General features: G+C 34.0%; 3 protein-coding genes across 4 annotated transcripts; all 3 read left to right on the top strand.

The window, feature by feature from the left end:
* The first annotated feature begins 927 nt into the window (after window positions 1-927).
* On the top strand, window positions 928-4,512 carry LOC136802221 (protein TEX261-like). The gene is made up of 6 exons (XM_067058939.1): window positions 928-1,045; window positions 1,521-1,600; window positions 2,146-2,299; window positions 2,655-2,722; window positions 3,367-3,493; window positions 3,833-4,512. Exons 1-6 carry the CDS (start codon window positions 976-978, stop codon window positions 3,955-3,957), a joined length of 624 nt encoding a protein of 207 aa, XP_066915040.1. The 5' UTR covers window positions 928-975; the 3' UTR covers window positions 3,958-4,512.
* Window positions 4,513-4,797: 285 nt separating this feature from the next.
* Window positions 4,798-6,955, top strand: LOC136802230 (uncharacterized). The gene is made up of 4 exons (XM_067058949.1): window positions 4,798-4,964; window positions 5,424-5,664; window positions 5,868-5,961; window positions 6,469-6,955. Exons 1-4 carry the CDS (start codon window positions 4,847-4,849, stop codon window positions 6,520-6,522), a joined length of 507 nt encoding a protein of 168 aa, XP_066915050.1. The 5' UTR covers window positions 4,798-4,846; the 3' UTR covers window positions 6,523-6,955.
* Window positions 6,956-7,252: 297 nt separating this feature from the next.
* LOC136802220 (5'-AMP-activated protein kinase subunit beta-2-like) lies at window positions 7,253-19,843 on the top strand. 2 transcript variants are annotated; one of them, XM_067058938.1, is made up of 7 exons: window positions 7,253-7,441; window positions 8,906-9,080; window positions 11,939-12,032; window positions 12,377-12,515; window positions 17,703-17,845; window positions 18,659-18,727; window positions 19,271-19,525. In XM_067058938.1, the coding sequence occupies exons 1-7, from the start codon at window positions 7,294-7,296 to the stop codon at window positions 19,355-19,357; spliced, it is 855 nt and encodes a 284-aa protein (XP_066915039.1). In that variant the 5' UTR covers window positions 7,253-7,293; the 3' UTR covers window positions 19,358-19,525. The 2 variants fall into 2 exon arrangements, with proteins under 2 accessions (XP_066915039.1, XP_066915038.1); XM_067058937.1 differs by having other exon boundaries at window positions 7,264-7,441; window positions 12,374-12,515; window positions 19,271-19,843.
* The last annotated feature ends 367 nt before the right edge of the window (window positions 19,844-20,210 follow it).

The following is a 20,210-nucleotide window of genomic DNA, read 5'->3' as shown; positions in this document are numbered from 1 at the left end:
GGTTTGAGAACGCAAAACACGAACGCGAACTACCCATGTCTAAACTTTTCAATATATCTCCAGAACTAACAGATTTTTTGAAATTCTGTAAAAAGGTTCGAGTTATATAGCCCAGAAATCAATTGTCCCAAGATTTGACCAATCGTCCAGAATCGTCCCAAGTTAGAGCAGTTGACGGGACATAAATTTGTCAATGTTGATTCAAGTCCTGCTCAATGTTAAAGAAAATAGTTAGTAACTTGTTAATTTTATTGTGAAATTTTGGAATATACAAGCAGAAGAGAATCAAAATTTATTTCCCAACTAGATTACATTATTGCTAAAATACGGGTTGTTATAAAAATCAGGGTAGCCTATTTATTTAGCTGTACTTTTCACCATAAAAATGGTCTGGTCTGTAATTTTTCAAAATGTTAGAGGAAGGAAGACAAGATGGTGACCGCACTCAGTAAACAGAAGTAGATTTTTACAAAAATGACTACAGTTACAACTAAAGTTACGTAAAATTTAAACCTGATTTCTTTAATTATGACTGTTAAAAGGTTCTAACATTGTATTTTAACAAATTAAAACACTAGCCTTCAAATATTTGGGCAAAAAAGGGGTACCCCACAGCCTAGCTCAATTGGAGTAGCTTTTTAGACCAACCCCTAAAATATTGTAAACTTTCTGATTTTCATGAAAAATATTTTGTGAGGGCAAGTACACCTAATCTCAACAAGAAGAGAATCTTTGCATTTTTGATTATCAGGAAATCAGGGAAAACAGATCACAATGTGGCTAGAGAAAGCACAAAATTTGTTTTTTGTATTAAGGTTTATTACTTGTGTTTTGAAACTAGCAAAAGTTGTTTGGAAGGAAAGAGTAACACAGGGCATCAGGTGGATTCTGACAGGACAGGATTAAAACCATTTTTCTTTATTTTAGGTAAAATCACACAAAAAGTATAGAGAAGTTTGAAATTTGTCTCTAAAAATGTGGTTTATGCAATTATTGAGCTATGTTGCAACAATCTTTCATTTTATATTTTGTACCTTATCTTTAGGTAAGTTTTTATTTTTGGACTGAGCCATTCAAATAGGCTTTTTTTTAATATACCAAGTTAGCATGAGTGGCTAGCATTGGGACTACCCTATCCTATGTTTTGAACTCTGTTACTCACTGATAGAAAAGATCAGGATAACTGACAGAAGAATAGCCTATGGTACTCAGTAATTATTATCACTTATTACACAAAGATTCATAATTGCTTTTAAAATCCCAGTGTACATCAGTAACACTTAACAAAAAAACTATAAATTGTTTTATTAATTATTAAATAATGGTTTCAATTGATTAAATTGTTTTGATTTATTCCAAACATTAATTCCAATTATTTAAGAAATCATGGAAATTAAAGATTGAATTTGAAGCACTTTTTTATTGTGTTTGAATTTGTGTTGAAGGACAGACAGTTGCCAATTCCAAATAAATTCACAAATGTTTTTTTCTATTGAATTTCCTAATACATCTCATTTTAGCTGCTGGTCTTTACTACATAGCTGAGGCAGTTGAAGAGTATAGCAGTGTTGCAGCAAAAGTCATCAAATATTCAATATACGTAAGTTCTATATTATCAGTCGAGAATACTGTAGAGATAAATTTATTTATTTATCCATATAGATTTATCTCTATTCTTGACTGATATACTACTCTACAAATATGGTATAGAGCAATAGACGATATCAGATTTAGATAAATGCAATGCATTCTGGTTTCTAGGGACTCTCAAAGGAATTATAATATATTATAATTGATCTATTATAATATTCCTTTGAGAGTCCCTAGAAACCAGAATGCATTGCATTTATCTAAATCTGATAACGTCTATTTTGTTGAAATTGCAGTCAGATTTGCAACTAAAGCTCTTAAATTAAGTGGATATTGTAATTTATGTATCCAATTGGTCATAATGTGGTCAAAATAAGACAAGCATTTTGTACTAAATATGCCTCAAAAATTAACTCAGGATTTGTCGACTATAGCTTCATTATCATACGGGGATACAGTCATGATGATTACTGGTAATTAATAAGAATTAAGAACATTTGAAGAATATTTTTGATTTGTATTAACATTTTTCTCCTGCTTTTTGTTTTGTTCCAGTTTACTACAAGTATTTTTGGAATGTTGTATCTCTTCGAAGGCTTTCCATTATACTTGATATTGATTGGGTTGTTATCAAATGTGGATTATTATATACTACTCAACACATTCCCTTATATCTCTATAAGTCAACCAACGTTTGTTATTGGTTCTGGTAAGTTTGTTTTGTATTCTAAAATTAAAGCATTGTATTTGTCTGGGAGTTTTGCAGCATCAGGTCATCGAAGTTGTTATTGTTATCGTCATTCTATAGCACGGTTTTCCAAATTGACTTGTTTGGTCAGATTAATTTTTAGCCTTCAAGGGTCAGGTGGTCTTTTGTCTCAAAACTTGGTCAAAAATCTTGGCTAGAGTCGTTTTCCATCTGAAACTTTAATTAACCAATGGGAAGGCTCCTGTTGGCTCCTGTTTTAGTAGTTATTAATGTCTCAATTATTCAACTGTTTTCTTCTTTTCAATATTTTAAACAATTTTATTTAGAAGTAAAATCTAACTCTTTGTAATTTCAGTAATGGTTTTGGTAAATCACTATTTAGCTTTCCAATATTTTGCAACTGTCTACTACTCATTCACTGAGGTATGTTCAAAGTTTAATCATTTTCAAAATTTGTTTTATTATTGTTCTTAAAAAAGAGAATATAACTTGCTTCGATCGTTTACCGAGCTCAATCTGTTTCAATCAAATTTGCAAAAGAGTTAAAAACGTTCAAACTTAAGCCTCTTGGTTTGATTTGCTATTGAAGATAAGAGACATTTCGGGACATTTCGGGTATAACTAACCATGCTAAAGACTGTACCCAAGGACTTAATTGGAACGAAGCTAGGCTTTTAAAGACTGAAGAGAACAAATTTGATAGAAAAGTGCGAGAGGCATTGGAAATCCAATTCCGTCAGACAGCGCCACATAGTGACCATGGTCTTAATTTAGACGATTGTCAGTATGTGACATCTAGGTTTTGGAAACCTATGCTCTCGTACATTAGGGAGAAGACAATACATTGACTTTTTTGACGTCAAAAAAAGTCAAGGTAGCGCCTTCAACCGTTTGTATTGTTTAGACCTGACGAAGACCTGCACCAAGCAGGTCGAAATATTGTTTACACGAAAAAATATATACAGAATGACCATTAAAATGTTCTTTAAATTAAGAGTTGCAAATGAATTAAAATAAACCAGCAGATTTTATTATTCAAGATGTCAGAATTTTTCATTTCATTTTAGATTTTGGCATATTTCACAATCTGTTTGTGGATAGTTCCTTTCTCTTTTTTCGTATCACTCTCAATAAACGAATGCGTGTTACCTACTACCATGCAAACCATGGATGCGCCATCTCATCAGTTGGGTAGTAAGTCAAAATTGTTAAAACATGATTTTTTTGATCGTCAAAACCATTTCCTTTTGTATCCTCTTCAAAACTACCATTAGACATTGTTCACAATCAAGTCAAGGCTTCTTTTTAGGATGTTTAAATATCATACAGTCTGAGCGCTCTTTGTAATGTAGCAAAGAATGGTTCTTTTAATAAGTCTATCTTTGAAAATATGCACGCTTTTTGCTATAATGTGGAAGCCACGACTTATTTCACATGGAAGATAAAATAATTAGAGCGCATGGACTTTATTCTGGTTTTTGATTGAGCTATCTAAATCTGTTTTAATCATTCTAACGTCTTCTAACAAATTAGGTAATGCACCACATGATCTGTTTCAAAGACCAAGGAGATCAGGTTTACTGGGTTTGTTTGATATGATTTCTGAAAAGAAAGATAAGATGAAAGAGGACTTGTTTGGACGAAGCAAAATGTTTTAATAGTGGGTTCACTTTTGACAATTCTTTAATAAATGCAATAGAGATACTATATTTTAATTGTTTAAATGTTATTTATAAAGATACTATGAGAATGGATGATGGGGCTGGGATTATTTCTTTTTGTCTTTGTATTGAACTATAAATATACTTAACTTTGAGTCAAATCAACAACTATATGCAGTTTCCAAAAAACTATTCAATATATCATTCTAACATAAGTAGTCGTTCTATTCATGATATGCACCACTGCAATGACTTCACAAATTATGTAACTCTATTGTTTTTGTTTTCATCCAATGCGTCACTTTTTCTATTGTTTAAGTGACGTATTAGTTGGAAAATTTTCAAAGCTCTCAAAAGACACCCAGTGGTAAAAAATATAAAAATAAAATGATCATTTTAAGGCTTTTTAGACGAATTTTTCTTAATTATTAAAACTATAAAATGTATTTTCATGTTTTTGTACCTCAAATACTTTGTGATAAAATTATGTGCTAGACGTATGTATGTAAATATTTAAAATTAGTATACAGCCAAGAGAAGTAAAGAATCTTGTGTTTGATTGTCTTTACTTTTCATCCAGCTTTCTCCTAAAGGGATTTACAATGTTGAACTACGCAGGCTTACTAGTTATCTTTTTTTTAATTCTGTGTAATTACTGGTGGAAAAAAATCGAAAATTGCACTATATTGTTGTCACAATAATTGTCAAAAATATGCTAGCTCCTCGGAGATTTAAATTACGTATTAAAATCTCAAAAATTGATAATTTTAGAGCCAGAAAATCAGAAAAACAAATTTTGATATTTGTATTAAATTATTATATTCACTTTCATTATTTTATTTTCAGAAATTCTAAAATCCAAAGAAAAATAGAATAAAACTATACAATGGGAAAGGGACAAAGTAAACAAACCTTTGAAGAAAATCAATCCAGAGTTGATGGTGGTATTGGAATTGAATGTGAAAATGAGATGGAAGAATCTATTAGAGATGTTAAAGCTGAGGGTAAAAATATTTGTATGTTTATATTTCATATATAGCAATATGAAATGGATTTTTCTGAGAAAAACCAAGGTGCCTTATATAAAACAGTAGGTGTAGCTTCTCTGTCTTTAGCTAAAGCAAAATTATGAGCCATTTTATTTACTTATTAAAATAAATTTACGATATCTGTGGAAATAAACTGTTCATTCATTTTTATGCTTGTGACTCCAACATGAGATTCCAGGTACTTTAGGTTGAATTCTGAATATTTACAAAATTTAAATAAAACCCAATGAACAACCAACAAATTTCAAACCCTTAGAGAAAAATCGACCTCTAAAATAGAGAGCTCTTTTCTGATGAACCCGACAGATGAGTTTAGATTACTTACTGGATATGTGTGCTATTCCGTCTAGCAGGTATCTGATACTTAGGAAGAATACTTACAGTATAGTAAAGTATAGTACGTTTTCTTTTTAGAATATGTTATCAAAACGCAAGATGAATCTATATCGTACATTGTTTACAACATTCAAAACGAAACAAAAATTGTTCCAGAATCAACCATGGATGCTAACAATATTGTCGTAGAGGAAGTTGATTATTCTCTGGATAATAACAAAACTCTACCTATTGTTTTCCATTGGGGGTATGGTGGCAAAGAAGTCTTTCTTTCGGGCTCTTTTTATGAGTGGAAAAAGAGAGTACCAATGATTAACAGGTTTGTTTTGTATTTTATGTTTATTCTTGAAGTAATTCATCGAAGAAATCGATTGACCTAGGATGAACTCGACTAGTTTTAGTCGAAATAAAGCATTAACCCATTGAAATATAAAGAAGGAAAATATTCGACTCTTCCATCTGCTTTGAAATGACGAGTTTGGTACTATCCGAAGACATGTTTTTATTTCATTTTTCTTCTAGTGGTGACGAGTATACAACCACGGTGGACCTACCCAGTGGAACACATGAGTTTAAATACATTGTTGATGGCCATTGGCAACATGACCCTAACCAGGTATACAATACTGGTCCTTAATTTTCATTTCGCATAACCCTTATGGAGAACGTTTCTGAACGTTCCCAAATGTTCCAAATGAGGTAATGATGTCAGCAACTAAAAACAAAGGGTCCATAGGGTCCACCCCCCAGAAGTTTGAGGGTACCTAAAAAGTGTTAGAAAAGCCAGGTACCTGGAAGTATTCTTAAATTCAGGGGGTACCTATATGTTTGGAGGTAGCTGCCAAAAAATTTTTGGGGTTACCAAAATGATTGGGGGTACCTAATAATTTTGGGGGTACCTGAACCCTGGAGGACCCTATGCGGATCGTTCTGGAACATTCATGGACGGATTATTTTGGATGATCTTGAACTAGCAAATAAAAGGAAACATTCAAAAACGCGACTGTTCGTTCAATTGTGTTCAAATTGGGTGCGATGTTACCAAACCACTGTTGTCATTATTTACTTTCAGTCTCGTTTTCGAGATTGTTATTGATTTATCTTTCTTTTCTTTACCTTGTAGAACACAGTGAATGATCATTTTGCTGGTAGAAACAACATCTTGACAGTATCTTGACTATCTTAATTCATTCATATTGCGATCACATCTTTATATTCTTTAACTATTTATAACAACAAAAATACACTCCGACATTACTATTTTTTTTAATTGCAACTATACCGTTTATTTTTCTCACATTGAGAATTGAATTACATTGAGATGTTTTCCGATTTTGTCAAACTTTTAAGAGTTTATTCAATTTTCTACCGATTCTTGGTTTGTCTTCTTCTTCTTCATGATCTTTCAACATTTTAGGAGTTCTTTTTTATCACGGGGTAATATTAAAACTGAAATCTTTTAAATTTTTATTTTTATTGTATATTTTTCATACAAGTCTTATTGCATATAAATTGAAATTTTTTAAACAATTTTTACGAAAAACTAGAATATTTTTTAATAAGAAAGTCTTATTTTTATGTAGAGAAAAGAATATTGATTTTTTAGGTCTTTCTTGTGTGTCATCGTTGTATCTTGTTCACTCGATAAGATGGGCAGACCTGAATTGCTTAGTACTTCAAAATCAACAGAATACTATTGTTTTCTTGCAATAGGTCAAAAATTTGTAAGTTGAATATCTCGAGTTCGGAAAACAGCTAGACTTAGCAAAAATTTGTTTGTTTCTTCTTGTTATCATTAAAAGAGTCTACATGCAAAATATCTGATTATCCTTTAAGCTGTTTCAAGATAGTATGTTTCCAGTAAAATAGAAACGATTCCTTCTGTAGAAATACTATATTAATCTGTGTACTTTTAGAAAAGAAAAGAAAAGCAAATAATAAAAACATCATGGGGCAATCACAAAGCACACAACAGGGAGGACGACCTAGAGAATTTTCAAAGACAGTTGATGATCTTGAATTTAATGTTCCAGACATTTCAAAGAAAATAAAGACTGGGGATGAGTTTGAAGACTCCAGTGTCACCACTACCGAAGGTATATTTTTAGTTATTAATTATCAATCAATTATCCACACTTTAGGTCGATTTCGAGCGTCCGAAAGTCATAAGTTTTGAGAGTTTGAAGAGTTGGCAATTCGATGTATATTGGAGCCATTAGAGCTTCTTCAATAGTCTATACTTTAGCTACATTTTATTTCACTTTTCTATATATATAGTCTAGAAGTATAAAACCTTCAACTACTCAAAATGGAAACAATAAATACAAAAACCCACAAAACAAAAAGACAATACAAATACAACAATCTAGAATGAACATTCACAGAAAATCAATCAGGTTGGAGTAGAAAAGGAAAATATGATGACATAGAAATCCGTCAATGTAAAACTAGTGATCTAAAATGACTTTAAGGAAGAAACTCAATATGAGTTAAGATGGAAAGAAGTAACTCAATATGAGTCAAAAAATATTTCAAGAAAACACATTATCTGTTCCTCAGTTTTCGACCTACACAGGATTTCGGCCATTTGTGAAAATATCCTCCTATATGATGGAAATAGGGTTGTGTAGGTAGGCCAAGCAGTGTTAATTAAACACCACCACAGATAAAAGATAGTAAAAAGATGTGTTTATTGAAAGTTAAAAACGCGCGCAATAATATAAAATAAACTAAAACGTAACACGGAACCAGCCGAAGAAACTAAAATTACAATGAGAAAAGAAGTATACTTTCTACTAGACAAAGTTGCCACACCTTTGACACGTTTCTGCCACAACGTTGAAGAAAGCATACTAGAAGAGAAGGAACTGGGATTGGATTGCCACTATCCAACCCTGTGGCTCTCACACACATTTTACAGTTCAAAGAATAAGATGGAAAGAGTGGGGAAAGAATGAGAATTTAAAAAATCGGACTATAACCCGGTTCGAAGCCCCGTACACCGTGACCGCTCACCGCAAGAGCTGGCGAACGAGTGAATCTTGAGAGAGTTGAAATCTTGAAAATTCTGAAAAATGACGAACTATAACCCGTCGAAGACTGCAATCTAACTTTGCGTTTTCAGCACCTTGACATCGCATTCTTTGTATAAAAACTTTGGCTTTAACTTTCAAGTCCTAAGTTATATACATAACACCAACAGAAAGATAATAATCCTGCGGTAAGGCACTTACTCTTAGGTTCCAAATGAACGGGGGGGGGTTGGAAATCGGATCTAAATTAGGGGGACCTAATTGCCGGGGGGTTGGAAATTGTACTTCTGAAGACTCAAAAATAAGGTAAATATAGGCTAAAATCAGGCTATTTAGAGCAAAATAAGGGACCTTCTTTTTGACTGCTGAAAATATTCCGAGGGGTTGGAAAATTTTCGAAAAATTAACAAGCGGGGGGGGGGGTAGGGGGAGGGGCGTTTATTTGGAACCTAAGATTAATGATGGATTGTCATTGATCGATATTTTGTGAAGTGGGCATTTCTAATTTCTCCCTTTCACTTTTTCCAGAGCATCTTATAAAAGTACAAGACGATGGAGGTTCTGGGTACATTGTGGCAGATGAAGAACGGCCCGTACAAAAGAAAACAGTTCCTGTTGTTTTTCATTGGGAACATGGTGGTGATGAAGTCTTCTTATCTGGCTCCTTCAACGATTGGAAAACAAAAGTACCCATGACTAAAAGGTGATTTAAGTTCTTTTGCCAAAGTGATATTCATGATATGCACCACTGGAGGGTCTTTTGAGAATTTTTCCAGCCAATACGTTACTTTTTAATTTTTTAAGTGAAGTATTGGGTGGAAGATTTTCAAAGATTTCAGAAGACTTTCCAGTGGTGCATATCATGAATACGAAAATGTTTGTTTGACACTAAAGAAAGTATCTTCTTTTCTAATCTTATATGATGTTGATCAGACATTAGAAATGGGAGATGCAAAACGAATTCATTTCATTGCTTGTTTCATATAATGTCTTTTGTTTTCTCTACACAAGTCGGGTCAGGTCTTGTCTGTACACAGACCCAGTATCTAGAGCTAATTTCAGAATTCATTGCGGTAGAGGGTCTGTTGTCATTGTCTTTTCTTATTTGAGATTTTTCAACCCGACTGCTGCGACGGAGTATTGGTGAGTGAGGGTAGACGATGAAAGAAGTGTTGCTATTTATAAATCATACTCCATTGGAAGGTCTCCGTACGGGAATTATTTATCAAACAGACAATGCGCACATAGTGTCCTATGAAGTGATATACGTGAGATACACTCTGGTACAGAGTAGTTCAGGCCGGATGATACTCAAGTTCGTCATGACCTACCTTATTGGAACTAATTTTAGCGGGAATTAATTTTAGCGTTTTTCGCGGTTTTTCGTCAAAATCGCGAAAATTTGAGCCCGCGAAATACAATTTTTTGCAACTTTATCGAAAAATTTGAAAAATCCCTAGGAAAATTAAAGAAAATTGCCCAAAAAATAGCAAAACCGCGAAACTTAAAACCCGCGAAATGCAATTTTCGGATATTTTTTTTCGACCGCGAAAATTAGTTCCCGCGAAAATTAGTTCCAATAAGGTAGGCAAATGACTCGATTACAGCGATACGGAATAGTCAGAAAAAGATCATTGATCATTGAAATCTCAATTTCGATAATATTAGAAAGCAAGACAAATTGTCTTTTCATCAGGCAATTTTCATGAAACAAAGAAAACTTTTACATTTATAACATTAGATCAAAACTGCGCCCCATACACGCTAAGGCTAAAACTAAACTCTTCAATATTTCATGAAGGAAAAGTGTTTAAAAAAAAAGTGTTTCGTGTAGAAACGGAACAAAGATTTCCCCTGAAAACCTAGAAAACTTCGGTACAAAGACTTCTATTGCTTTAAGCAGTACAGCACGGTTAATTATTTTTAAAGACGTCTCCATTTTAGGACCGCCTTTAAAACCCCACTGATTTTCCCACTGTATGGGTAGGGCGTCAACAGACATTTTTGGGGAAAAGTCAAAAAATTCAAGATGTAGTGTTTTTTATGAAGATTTAACCTATTGTGAGGCGTTCTGCGCAATTTTTAAGATCAGAAGTCCAAAATTGGACGAACCCCCCCCCCCTGGGGGTACTGATTCGCACTACAGGCCAAAATTGGGAAAAAATAATGGCATTTTCTGGCCTTTTCAGGCCTGTAAATATGTCAAAACTATTGCAAATCTTTTTTTTTTCATTTGCTGTACTAAATTTTATGAAGAAACAACAAAATAATCATTTTGGGTTGAAAATTGTGCCCATTAGAGCCCTAAACGAGCTGTTTTAAGCCAATTTTGGGTAGCAAAATGCTTTTAAAGGCCAATTTTGCAAGTTTATAAACTTTAAACCGATTAATTCACATGTCTGAAATTTTCAGAGATGGAAGTCTTCAATAAAATCTTTTAAGTAGAATGAATTTCAATTTTTTTCAAAAATTCATAATGGCGTTTTTAAAAATCGCTTTTTAGCAACAAAAAAATCATATTTATCAAAAAATAGCATTTTTTAAGGCAAGCTTTTACAAACTGAGTTTAAAATGCTGACTGAAATTTTTTTGCAGTGATAGTATTCTGGAGATACTCAAGGGAAATCAAAATCATTTGGGTCTGGGATGCGTCTATGTCCACCATTATGGAAGTAAAATCCCTGCTAAGAGCCATTTTTCAGGCAAAAACCCAAATTTGGACTGAAAAAATCTCTAAAATGACAATAGACATGGGCCCGAATTTTCTTGCAGTAGTAGTATTCTGGAAATACTGCAGGAAAATTTAAGTCAACTGGGTTTGGGATTTGGGTATATCCACCATTTTGCAATTGAAATTCCTGCTAAATCGCAATATTTCAAGCAAAAATCCCATTTTTGACTGGCAATAAACACGAGCCTAAAATCTTTTTGCAGTGATAGCCTTCTGGAAATACTAGAGGGAAATCAAAAAACTTTGGGTTTAGGATAAGGGTATATCCGCCATTATGGAAATATCTGCTAAAACTGGCTAAAATGCAACGTTTCAAGCCAAAACCCCATGTTTGACTAAAAACTGCTCTAAAATGGCAAGAGACATGGACCCAAATTTCGTTGAAGAGATAGTATTCTGTGAATTCTCTTGGGAAAACAAAATCATTTGAGTCTGGGATTTATTTAGATCCACCATTATGGAAATGAAATTTCTGTTAATCCGAGACCCAAATGATTTTGATTTCCCTGGAGTATCTCCAGAATACTATCACTGCAAAAACGATTTCAGTCAGCATTTAAACTCAGTTTGTAGAAGCTTGCCTTAAAAAATGCTATTTTTTGATAAATATGAATATTTTTGCTTAAAAGCGATTTTTGAAGACGCCATTATAAATTTTCACCCAGCCGGCTTCCGGAAACACTACATTTTTTTATTTTCGCCTAATATGATGAAATACAATATCCGTCTTTTCGTCGTAAAGAATTGCATAAAGGCAGTTCAAAATTGCATCCTTAAAAATAGGGTAACCGCGCTGTATTGATTACCGATTTTCCCTTCTTTATTTTCAGTGGTAATGAACACACTGCAATCATTGAGTTGCCAAGTGGAACACACGAGTTCAAATACTATGTCGATGGTAATTGGTTGCATGACCCTGGACAGGTGGCTATACTCATAGTTTTTTCTTCATTCGTGTGCTCTAAACATTCACTAATTTTGTATGTTTTATATATCCTAGTAATTTTTCAAATTATTAAAAAAATGCTTACCTCGAAAATAAAAAGAATATAATTGATAGAAGAGTCCTAGTTAAATTTGTATTCATATTCAATCAGGATGCTCGACAAAATCGAGACAAAATCGAGACAAAATCACTAGATATTGGTCCTATCGATTTGTCGCCGAAGTTGCGCCACACACAACGATTCTCATGTGTCACAATAGCAAAATGAGTTGGGCACTCCTTGTGATGAGCTATTAGTTATTGTTTTTTCTTCGTTTAGAAGACGATCAATGATCATTTCGATGGACGAAACAATGTCATAACTGTTTCTGATAGTGATTTTGATTTCACCAAGGCTTTGATGACCGACGAAACTGATGAGAAGAAACAACATACCGCAAGCTTCGATTCCTCGACTGGTGGTAAACAATCATTTTGATCTTTCCTTTTAATGAATAACGTTTTAAGTTTAAGTTTTTTAAGCATTTCCCTATTCTGCATGCAAGCCTTTTTGAAATGCAGCAAAACCACATCATACTTATGTACGACCTCAGACTCAATTGCATTATGGTAATGTTCATTTTTTATACTTATTTCTTTTTGGAGGATTGGCGTCTAAAATTCTAAAATTATTTCGTAGAGGTCGGTAGACCTGCAAAATATAATTCTATGATTAAAAAAAATAAAAATGAAAGACGAGAGACTGTTGCGATTTTTATCGTGTTTTCTATCAATACGCTTGATTTATTGGAAGCTTAAAACCGATAACCCATAGATAAAGAAAGCGCCACAGAAAAAGTAATCCTAGACAAAAATCTGATTTTCAGTTATCAAATATTACTTTCTTGACTACGTCTTTATTTTCGAGATCATGTCGAGTTCATGCCGAGTGAATCCGTAAAGTCAGTAGTACATTCACTGCATGACTGATATCGTCTTTATTTCGAAAGCGACTTCTTTTACAATTGATTTTTAAATATAGAGAGAATACACGCTTTTTTATAAGAACCCGTAAATTTATGTCAAGAGGCTCGGCTGTTCTTATTTTTTCATGATTATCAAGTGTAAATGTTCTTGAAATGTTTATAATGAGCTTACTTTATTCACTAGAATCGTCATTTTCTTAACCTTTTGTGAGCGCTGTTTTTTTAAAAAAAAGTTGAAATTTTTCGAATTTTCTTTTTGAAACTCAAAACTTTAAAGTGCCATAAAAGCTTGTAGCTTTTGATTTAGAGGATGGTTTTGGTACCATTGGAAAGCTGTTTTCATACTCTTTCTAAAAGCATTCGGTTTATGCCCTTTAAATCAAGTGGTCAGAAGCTATAGCATAATATAGAACGCCACAGCTGCCAAAAGTGTTCAACAACTGTACCGCGTGGTACATTTGCAAAGCGGTTGGGTCCTTAAAGCAGCTCGTGTGGTGGTTTAAGCTTTTCGCGTGGTAGTTCAAGCTTTTCGTGTGGTAGTTCAAGCATTTGGTGTGGCGGTTTAAGCATTTGGTGTGGCGGTTTAGGCTTTTTCCCCGATAGTTCAAGCTTTTCGTGCGGTAGTTCAAGCTTTTCGTGCGGTAGTTCAAGCTTTTCGTGCGGTAGTTCAAGCTTTTCGTGCGGTAGTTCAAGCTTTTCGTGTGGTAGTTCAATCGTTACGTGGTGGTTTAAGCTTTTCGTGCGGTGGTTCAATCGTTCGGTGGGGTTCAAGCTTTTCGTGTGGTGGTTCCATCGTTAGGTGATGGTTCAAATTGTTATGTGGTCGTCGTTTAGTAATTTATGCGGATAAATTATAATAAATTAAAAAAGGAAATAATTCGGTCCCGGTAATTTGTCGATTAAAAAAGTTCTAAAATGGTAGCTGTGAAGCGACGAATTTTTTTGATTTACGATTTTGGGATAGTGACTCTTGCTTTCTTGTTGTCCTGGGTTTCATTTTGCGGGTATTTAATTTCGCGATTTTGTCTATTTTACACCTGACTTCTTTCATTTTTCTAGGGGTTCTTGGCATAAAATAAAAGATTTCACGGGTATTCAATTGTGCAATTTTTAAGCTTATTTTAGTGGCCCATATAAAAAATTGATAAAAATCCGTTCACAAAACCTTTGAGTCGGTAACTCGGTTAATTCGTTAAAATAATTTCCTAATTATTTCCAAGGAAACAAAGTTCTTCCGTTTAAATTTATTTTACATTTACTTTTGGTTGAAAAGATAACAATCGAGTGTAATCAAGAGCTTGTTCATGCGGGAAGAAATTCTAATGTGTATAAAATAATTAATAATTTCGAGTTAGTTAGAGGGTCTATAGAGTATTAATAAAGAAAATTAATCTTTTGCTAGTAACAAGGTTACTTTTTGGACCTACCGCGAGGTTCTATAAATTAACCCATGTCCGTCCGTCCGTTCGTCCGTCCGTCCGTCCGTCCGTCCGTCCGTCTGTTACCAGCTTTTCTCAGGATTGGCTCATTAGTTTTTTCTGCTTTTTTGCACAATGATGCAAAATGGCAATGCCCAGAACGTGACGGAGCCCGATTTTTGAGAAAAAAATTATTTGGGCAAATTTGGGCCAAAAACTACCTAAAAATAGGGTTTTTTGGACTTTGTGCAAAATCCTGTCATTACTTTTTTCTGATTTTTTGTACAAAGATGGAGGGCAAGATTCTCTAAAGAATGGCTGAAGTAGTTTTTCCCGGAAAATTCCTATTCGCCTTAAAAAAACGGATTTTCGTATTTTTTTGGGGGAAATTCCCTTTACCAATAAGAAAATATAGCTTTTCTCAATGTTGACTCGTTGTTTGTTTTTTTCTGATTTTATGCACAATGAGCAAAATGGGGCAAGCCTAAAATGTGTCGGAGCCCGATTTCGAAAAAATATATATTTGGGCAAATTTGGGCCAAAATCTGCCTAAAAATAGGGTTTTTTGGACTTTGTGCAAAATTCTGTCATTACTTTTTTCTGATTTTTTGTACAAAGATGGAGGGCAAGATTCTCAAAAACTCTAAAGAATGGCTGAAGTGGTTTTTCACGGAAAATTCTTATTCGCCTTAAAAAACGGATTTTCGTATTTTGGGGGAAATTCCCTTTAACCAAATAAGAAAATATAGCTTTTCTCAATGTTGACTCATAATTTTTTTCTGATTTTTTGCACAATGATGCAAAATGACAATGTTCAAAATGTGACGGAGCCAGATTTTTAAGGAAATTTTTTTTGGGCAAATTTAGGCCAAAAACAGCTTAAAAGGTTTTTTGGGTCTGAATGGTTTAAGTGATTTTCGTATTTGGGACATTCCTTTTTACCATTTTACATTATTCAACACACAAGGTTTATTTTTCCATTCTGAATTTTTGTACAATTATTGTCACTTTTTTCTTATTTTCATCTGATGTTAATCATTAGGTAGGTCCATTCAGCATGTTGCTTGTTTTCTTTTCATTAATGAATAAACGGCTAAGAAAAAATCTACTGGCGTGAGACTGAAAAAAAGGAAAAAGCTAGTTAGCAGTTACTAACTTATTGGAAATAATATTGGCGGGAATTTAATTATCTTCCACAATTGGACTATTTTATTTTTTATAGTCCATACAGGGGTATTGACGAACTTTTCCAGGGGGTTTTCAACCCTTTTTTCCAAGGGGTTTTTGGTAGTTTCAAAAGATTTCCAGGGGGCTTTATTATGAAGATTTATTTCCAGGGGTTCATAAAACTTCACAGATTTTTTGTTGACTTTGAAAAGAAGAATGTTTCCAGGGGGCTAAAACTTGACATCCAAGGGGTAAGCTTATGTTGAAAATTTCCAGGGGGTCTCCTTGTTAAAAAAGTTTGTCAATACCCCTGTATTTTTAGTGGTTTTGAAATGGAATAGCCATAATACTTCCCTTCTTTAATCAATAAATATAGACTGAAACATAAAACAACAAAGCATGGTCTGGAGTGAACCGCCTACTGCTTCGCTACCATTTTAGAACTTTTTTAATCGACAAATTACCGGGACCGAATTATTTCTTTTTTTAAATTATTATAATTTATCCGCATAAATTACTAAACGACGACCACATAACAATTTGAACCACCGCCTAACGATGGAACCACCACACGAAAAGCTTCCGGAGAAGTTCCAGATGTTATTTCCAGGTACTAAAAATGCAAATATATCTATTGACATGGGAAATTTTTCACTAATATCTTCTGAGAATGCTCTTCTTCTTGGTGTTACTATCGACAGTGCTTTATCATTTTATACTCATATTCAGGATCTATGTAAGAAAGCCTCTCAAAAAACTAAATCTATCCTGAGAATGAGATCATATTTGAACCAAGATCAGGCAGACTTATTATTTAATAGTTTTATATTATCTACCTTTAAGTATTGCCCTCTCATTTGGATGTTTTGCAGTAAGATGGCACATAATCTTTTGACTGAAGCTCACTACAGAGCTCTTAGAGCTAAAGAAAATCTTCTAAATCTTGATTATGACAAGCTTTTGGTTAAAGCAAATTGTGCGTCTATCCATACTCATAACCTCCAACTCATGTTAGTGGAAGTTTATAAGAGCGTCAATAATATCGGAAATAAACTAGGCTGGGACCAGTTTGAAATTATCCAGCGTGAAACAGGGAGTGATGATGAGGATAACGATTCCCCACGTCCTCCAAAACTTAGAAGAGGCGCTCAAATTAAACTTCCACTGCCAAAAAATGCAGTTTGCTTGAACTCCTTTAACTATCGGGCAGGACAGGCTTGGAATAGATTGCCCAATGAGACCAAAACATCTGAATCATTAGAATGCTTTAAAACAAAAATTTTGAAAGCAAAAAAAATTTGTTTCTTGCAACTGTGCTCAATCTTAATTTTTTAGAATTTTTATCCTATATTATTTACTATTAAGTAAATATTAGATTGTCATGTTGGTTTGAATTAGTCTTTTGTACTATTTTGTTTTGTACCAACGTTAAATAAAGAATAAATAAATAAAAAAATAAACCACCACACGAAAAGCTTGAACCACCACCGAACGATTGAACCACCGCACGAAAAGCTTAAACCACCACGTAACGATTGAACTACCGCACGAAAAGCTTGAACTACCCGCCGAAAAGCTTGACTACCGCACGAAAAAAGCTGAAACTCACGCAAAAATGCTTAAACCGCCACACCAAATGCTTGAACTACCACACGAAAAGCTTGAACTACCACGCGAAAAGCTTAAACCACCACACGAACTGCTTTAAGGACCGAACCGCTTTGCAAATGTACCACGCGGTACAGTTGTTGAACACTTTTGGCAGCTGTGGCGTTCCATAGCCTCAAGTTTGAGACTCAGTGTTTTGGCTTGTTTTGAACACATAATTATACGTGTCCCTCGTGGTCTAAAGGTTAATTCTGAGGCTGGGGTTGGGTTGTTCTCGATTAATTCTTTGGTTTTTGCCAAAAAAATATTGCATCAAATTCTTCTTAAAAAAGCGTGTATACTAAAACCAAAATTTAAATATACGACGAAAATAAGAACAACTCTGCTTTCAGCCAAATTAACACATTTAACTGAAGATTTTCTTGCAAAGTAAAAAGGAAAACTAGGAACACAGCCCTGTATACATTGTCTGTTAATATTTTAATTTCAGGTACTTCGCCATCCGGTTCTTACAGTAAACGTATTCCACACCATGGGGGAGTGCATATCTCAACACACAACAGTGAAAGTTCCCACCCTCCATCGTTGCCACCGCATCTGCTGAACGTCATTTTAAACAAAGAAACTGAACAGGTACTCTAAAGAGATGTTTTTATGACCTGTAATAGCTTATTTCGTGAAAAAAGCTAATCGGAATTATTTTTACCGGGAAAAATTTAGTCACTTTGCCAAACATTCACCAACCGACCTTGTCTTAGTTGGGGGAAGTTTAAATAACCCATCCTTCAAATTTTTCTTCAAACAAGGTATCAAAACAGTTTGCTAAACATCTATTCATTCAAGTTTCTCGAGCTGCATAAAGCACAGGAAAAAATCTTTAAATCCCAGGCCTGGAAAATGGCCATTTTCGGGGTGGGATTTTTTTAGCCCTGAGATTGTTGGTCTTCTGACGCAGCGTTTTTCACTAATACACTAGATCTTCTTCCCATAGTTAGTCCACGCTAACTAACTACCTCAATGAATGGACACTATCAATGTTATCGATTTAAGGTTTTTCCGCCTATTGAATGAATCTATCAACAATTTTTCAGTAAATCAAAGCTTTGTCTGTATTAATTAAGGTTGTAGTTTTGAATTACCAGTCATTCATACACACATTTTTTTTTTATAAGAACAACCAAAATTTTTTAAGCCTTCGAATGTTCTTATCTTTTTGAGTTTTAAGCCTAAAAATGTTCTTTTGGCCATTTAGTGAATATTTTTTACCATTTTCCTAAGAAAAAGGTACAAACCCTTAAAAAATGTTCTCAACTTGTTCTTAACATTTTGCCCAGTGAAACCTTATGTTCTTATATAGTTTGTTCTTATAAAAAAAACCGTGTAACTATTCAATGCTTTAGTATGCCTCTTTTCGACGGCTTTTTAAATTGTTTTCCATTTTTACAGGAAGACCCAACCATGCTACCTGTTCCTCATCATGTCGCCTTGAATCATCTTTATGCGCTCTCCATCAAGGTGAGTTTTCTATCCTTACTGCTACTGAGCAGTCAAGTGTAGTGGCTATTGAACGGTATTGAAAATCCAAGAAACTACCTTAAGGGAAAACTAGTTTTGGTGGGTGACAAAAATCCTAGAAAAAATTAATTTTGCTAAGCGAGAAGTAATTTTGGTAAATTTTGTCAGATTTGCCAAAATTAGTTCCCGCAAGAATAAGTTCCCTTTAAGTTAATGCAATCTAAAAGGGGTATTGAAATTTCCCTATTTTATGGTCAAATTAGTTAATACTCCAAAATTGCCCAGAAATGAGGCTATTAAAATTCCAAAAAAGAGTTCTAGGTTGTTCTACGAAATCTGCAGATTATTCACAAACTGGACTCTAGCTAACTTCTATTATTTTTTCACGTTCGCTGTTCTGAAGCCAACTGAGTAGTACTCAAAGTGACATTTACATGACTACTAGAATCAAAAAGCTCTCCTTTCTAATTTGAGTTCGTCAAACCTAAGTTTCACTGACCCAGTTCAACTTAAAATTCTCGATTACGGTTTATTTACTTTTAGGACTCAGTGATGACGCTCAGTGGAACACATCGTTACAAAAGAAAATACGTCACAACGGTCCTCTATAAACCGGTTGTTCTGAAGTAATATTCAAAATGGTGGTCGTAGTACTTAACTTCGCAACTGGATTCTGACCGGACCTTCCTATAGTCGCAGGGGAAATTGTTTGTTAGTATGATTGCTTGTAATATGCTCTCTCATTCGTTACAATACGGCGAAAAAAACATTTCTTGTGCTAGATTAACACTATAATTTAGGCGGAGCAATAAAGGAGTTGAAATTCATTTCCAAGGATTTCCGGACGGTGGCAATTCTGATTCTGATGCACACAGTATTTTTAATGACTTTAGTATCTATATTCTGTTGTATTTTTCATTTTTCGGAAGGTTAAAAGGGTTGCAAATGATTGTCGTATAAACTTTTTATGGCAGCCGGGCTTTGACTGATTCTCTTTTATAGTCTGAACTACCTTACACGTGCCATTCATAAGAACAAACAATATATAAGAACATATAGTTTCGATGAGCAAAATATTATAAGAACACGTAAAAATTTAATTAATCACTATCCCAATTCTATACTTGTCATTGCTTTTTTTTTTGCTAGACATTACTTGAAACCACAGTTTCAGTTTATTTTACATACAAAATATGTTGGTGACATGGCCCTCAAAAAATTCCCGTTCCATTATATCACTCTCGTTCTGTTTAATTTATTATTTCATACAGTACTGTGACAAACTGTCAAACAGAACAAGTTTAGATTGACACGAGTATCTTGTATGCCTTTTTGACTAAGGTCTGTGTTTTGAATTTGAAGTCACTTTCTTACCTTGCTCTTTTTCAGTGCCGTAGCAACTGGGGGGGCAAGGGGGGGCTATGCCCCCCCAATAATTTTTTCAAAAATGGTTATTTTGCAAAATGCAAAGTTTTCTTTTTTA

The sequence above is a fragment of the Clytia hemisphaerica genome, unplaced genomic scaffold, assembly GCF_902728285.1.
Source record: "Clytia hemisphaerica strain Z4C2 unplaced genomic scaffold, Clytia hemisphaerica genome assembly, whole genome shotgun sequence".
NCBI classification, from domain to species: Eukaryota; Metazoa; Cnidaria; class Hydrozoa; order Leptothecata; family Clytiidae; genus Clytia; species Clytia hemisphaerica.
The sequence above is the reverse complement of the archived record's forward strand: the minus strand, read 5'-3'. Positions and strand labels throughout refer to the sequence as shown.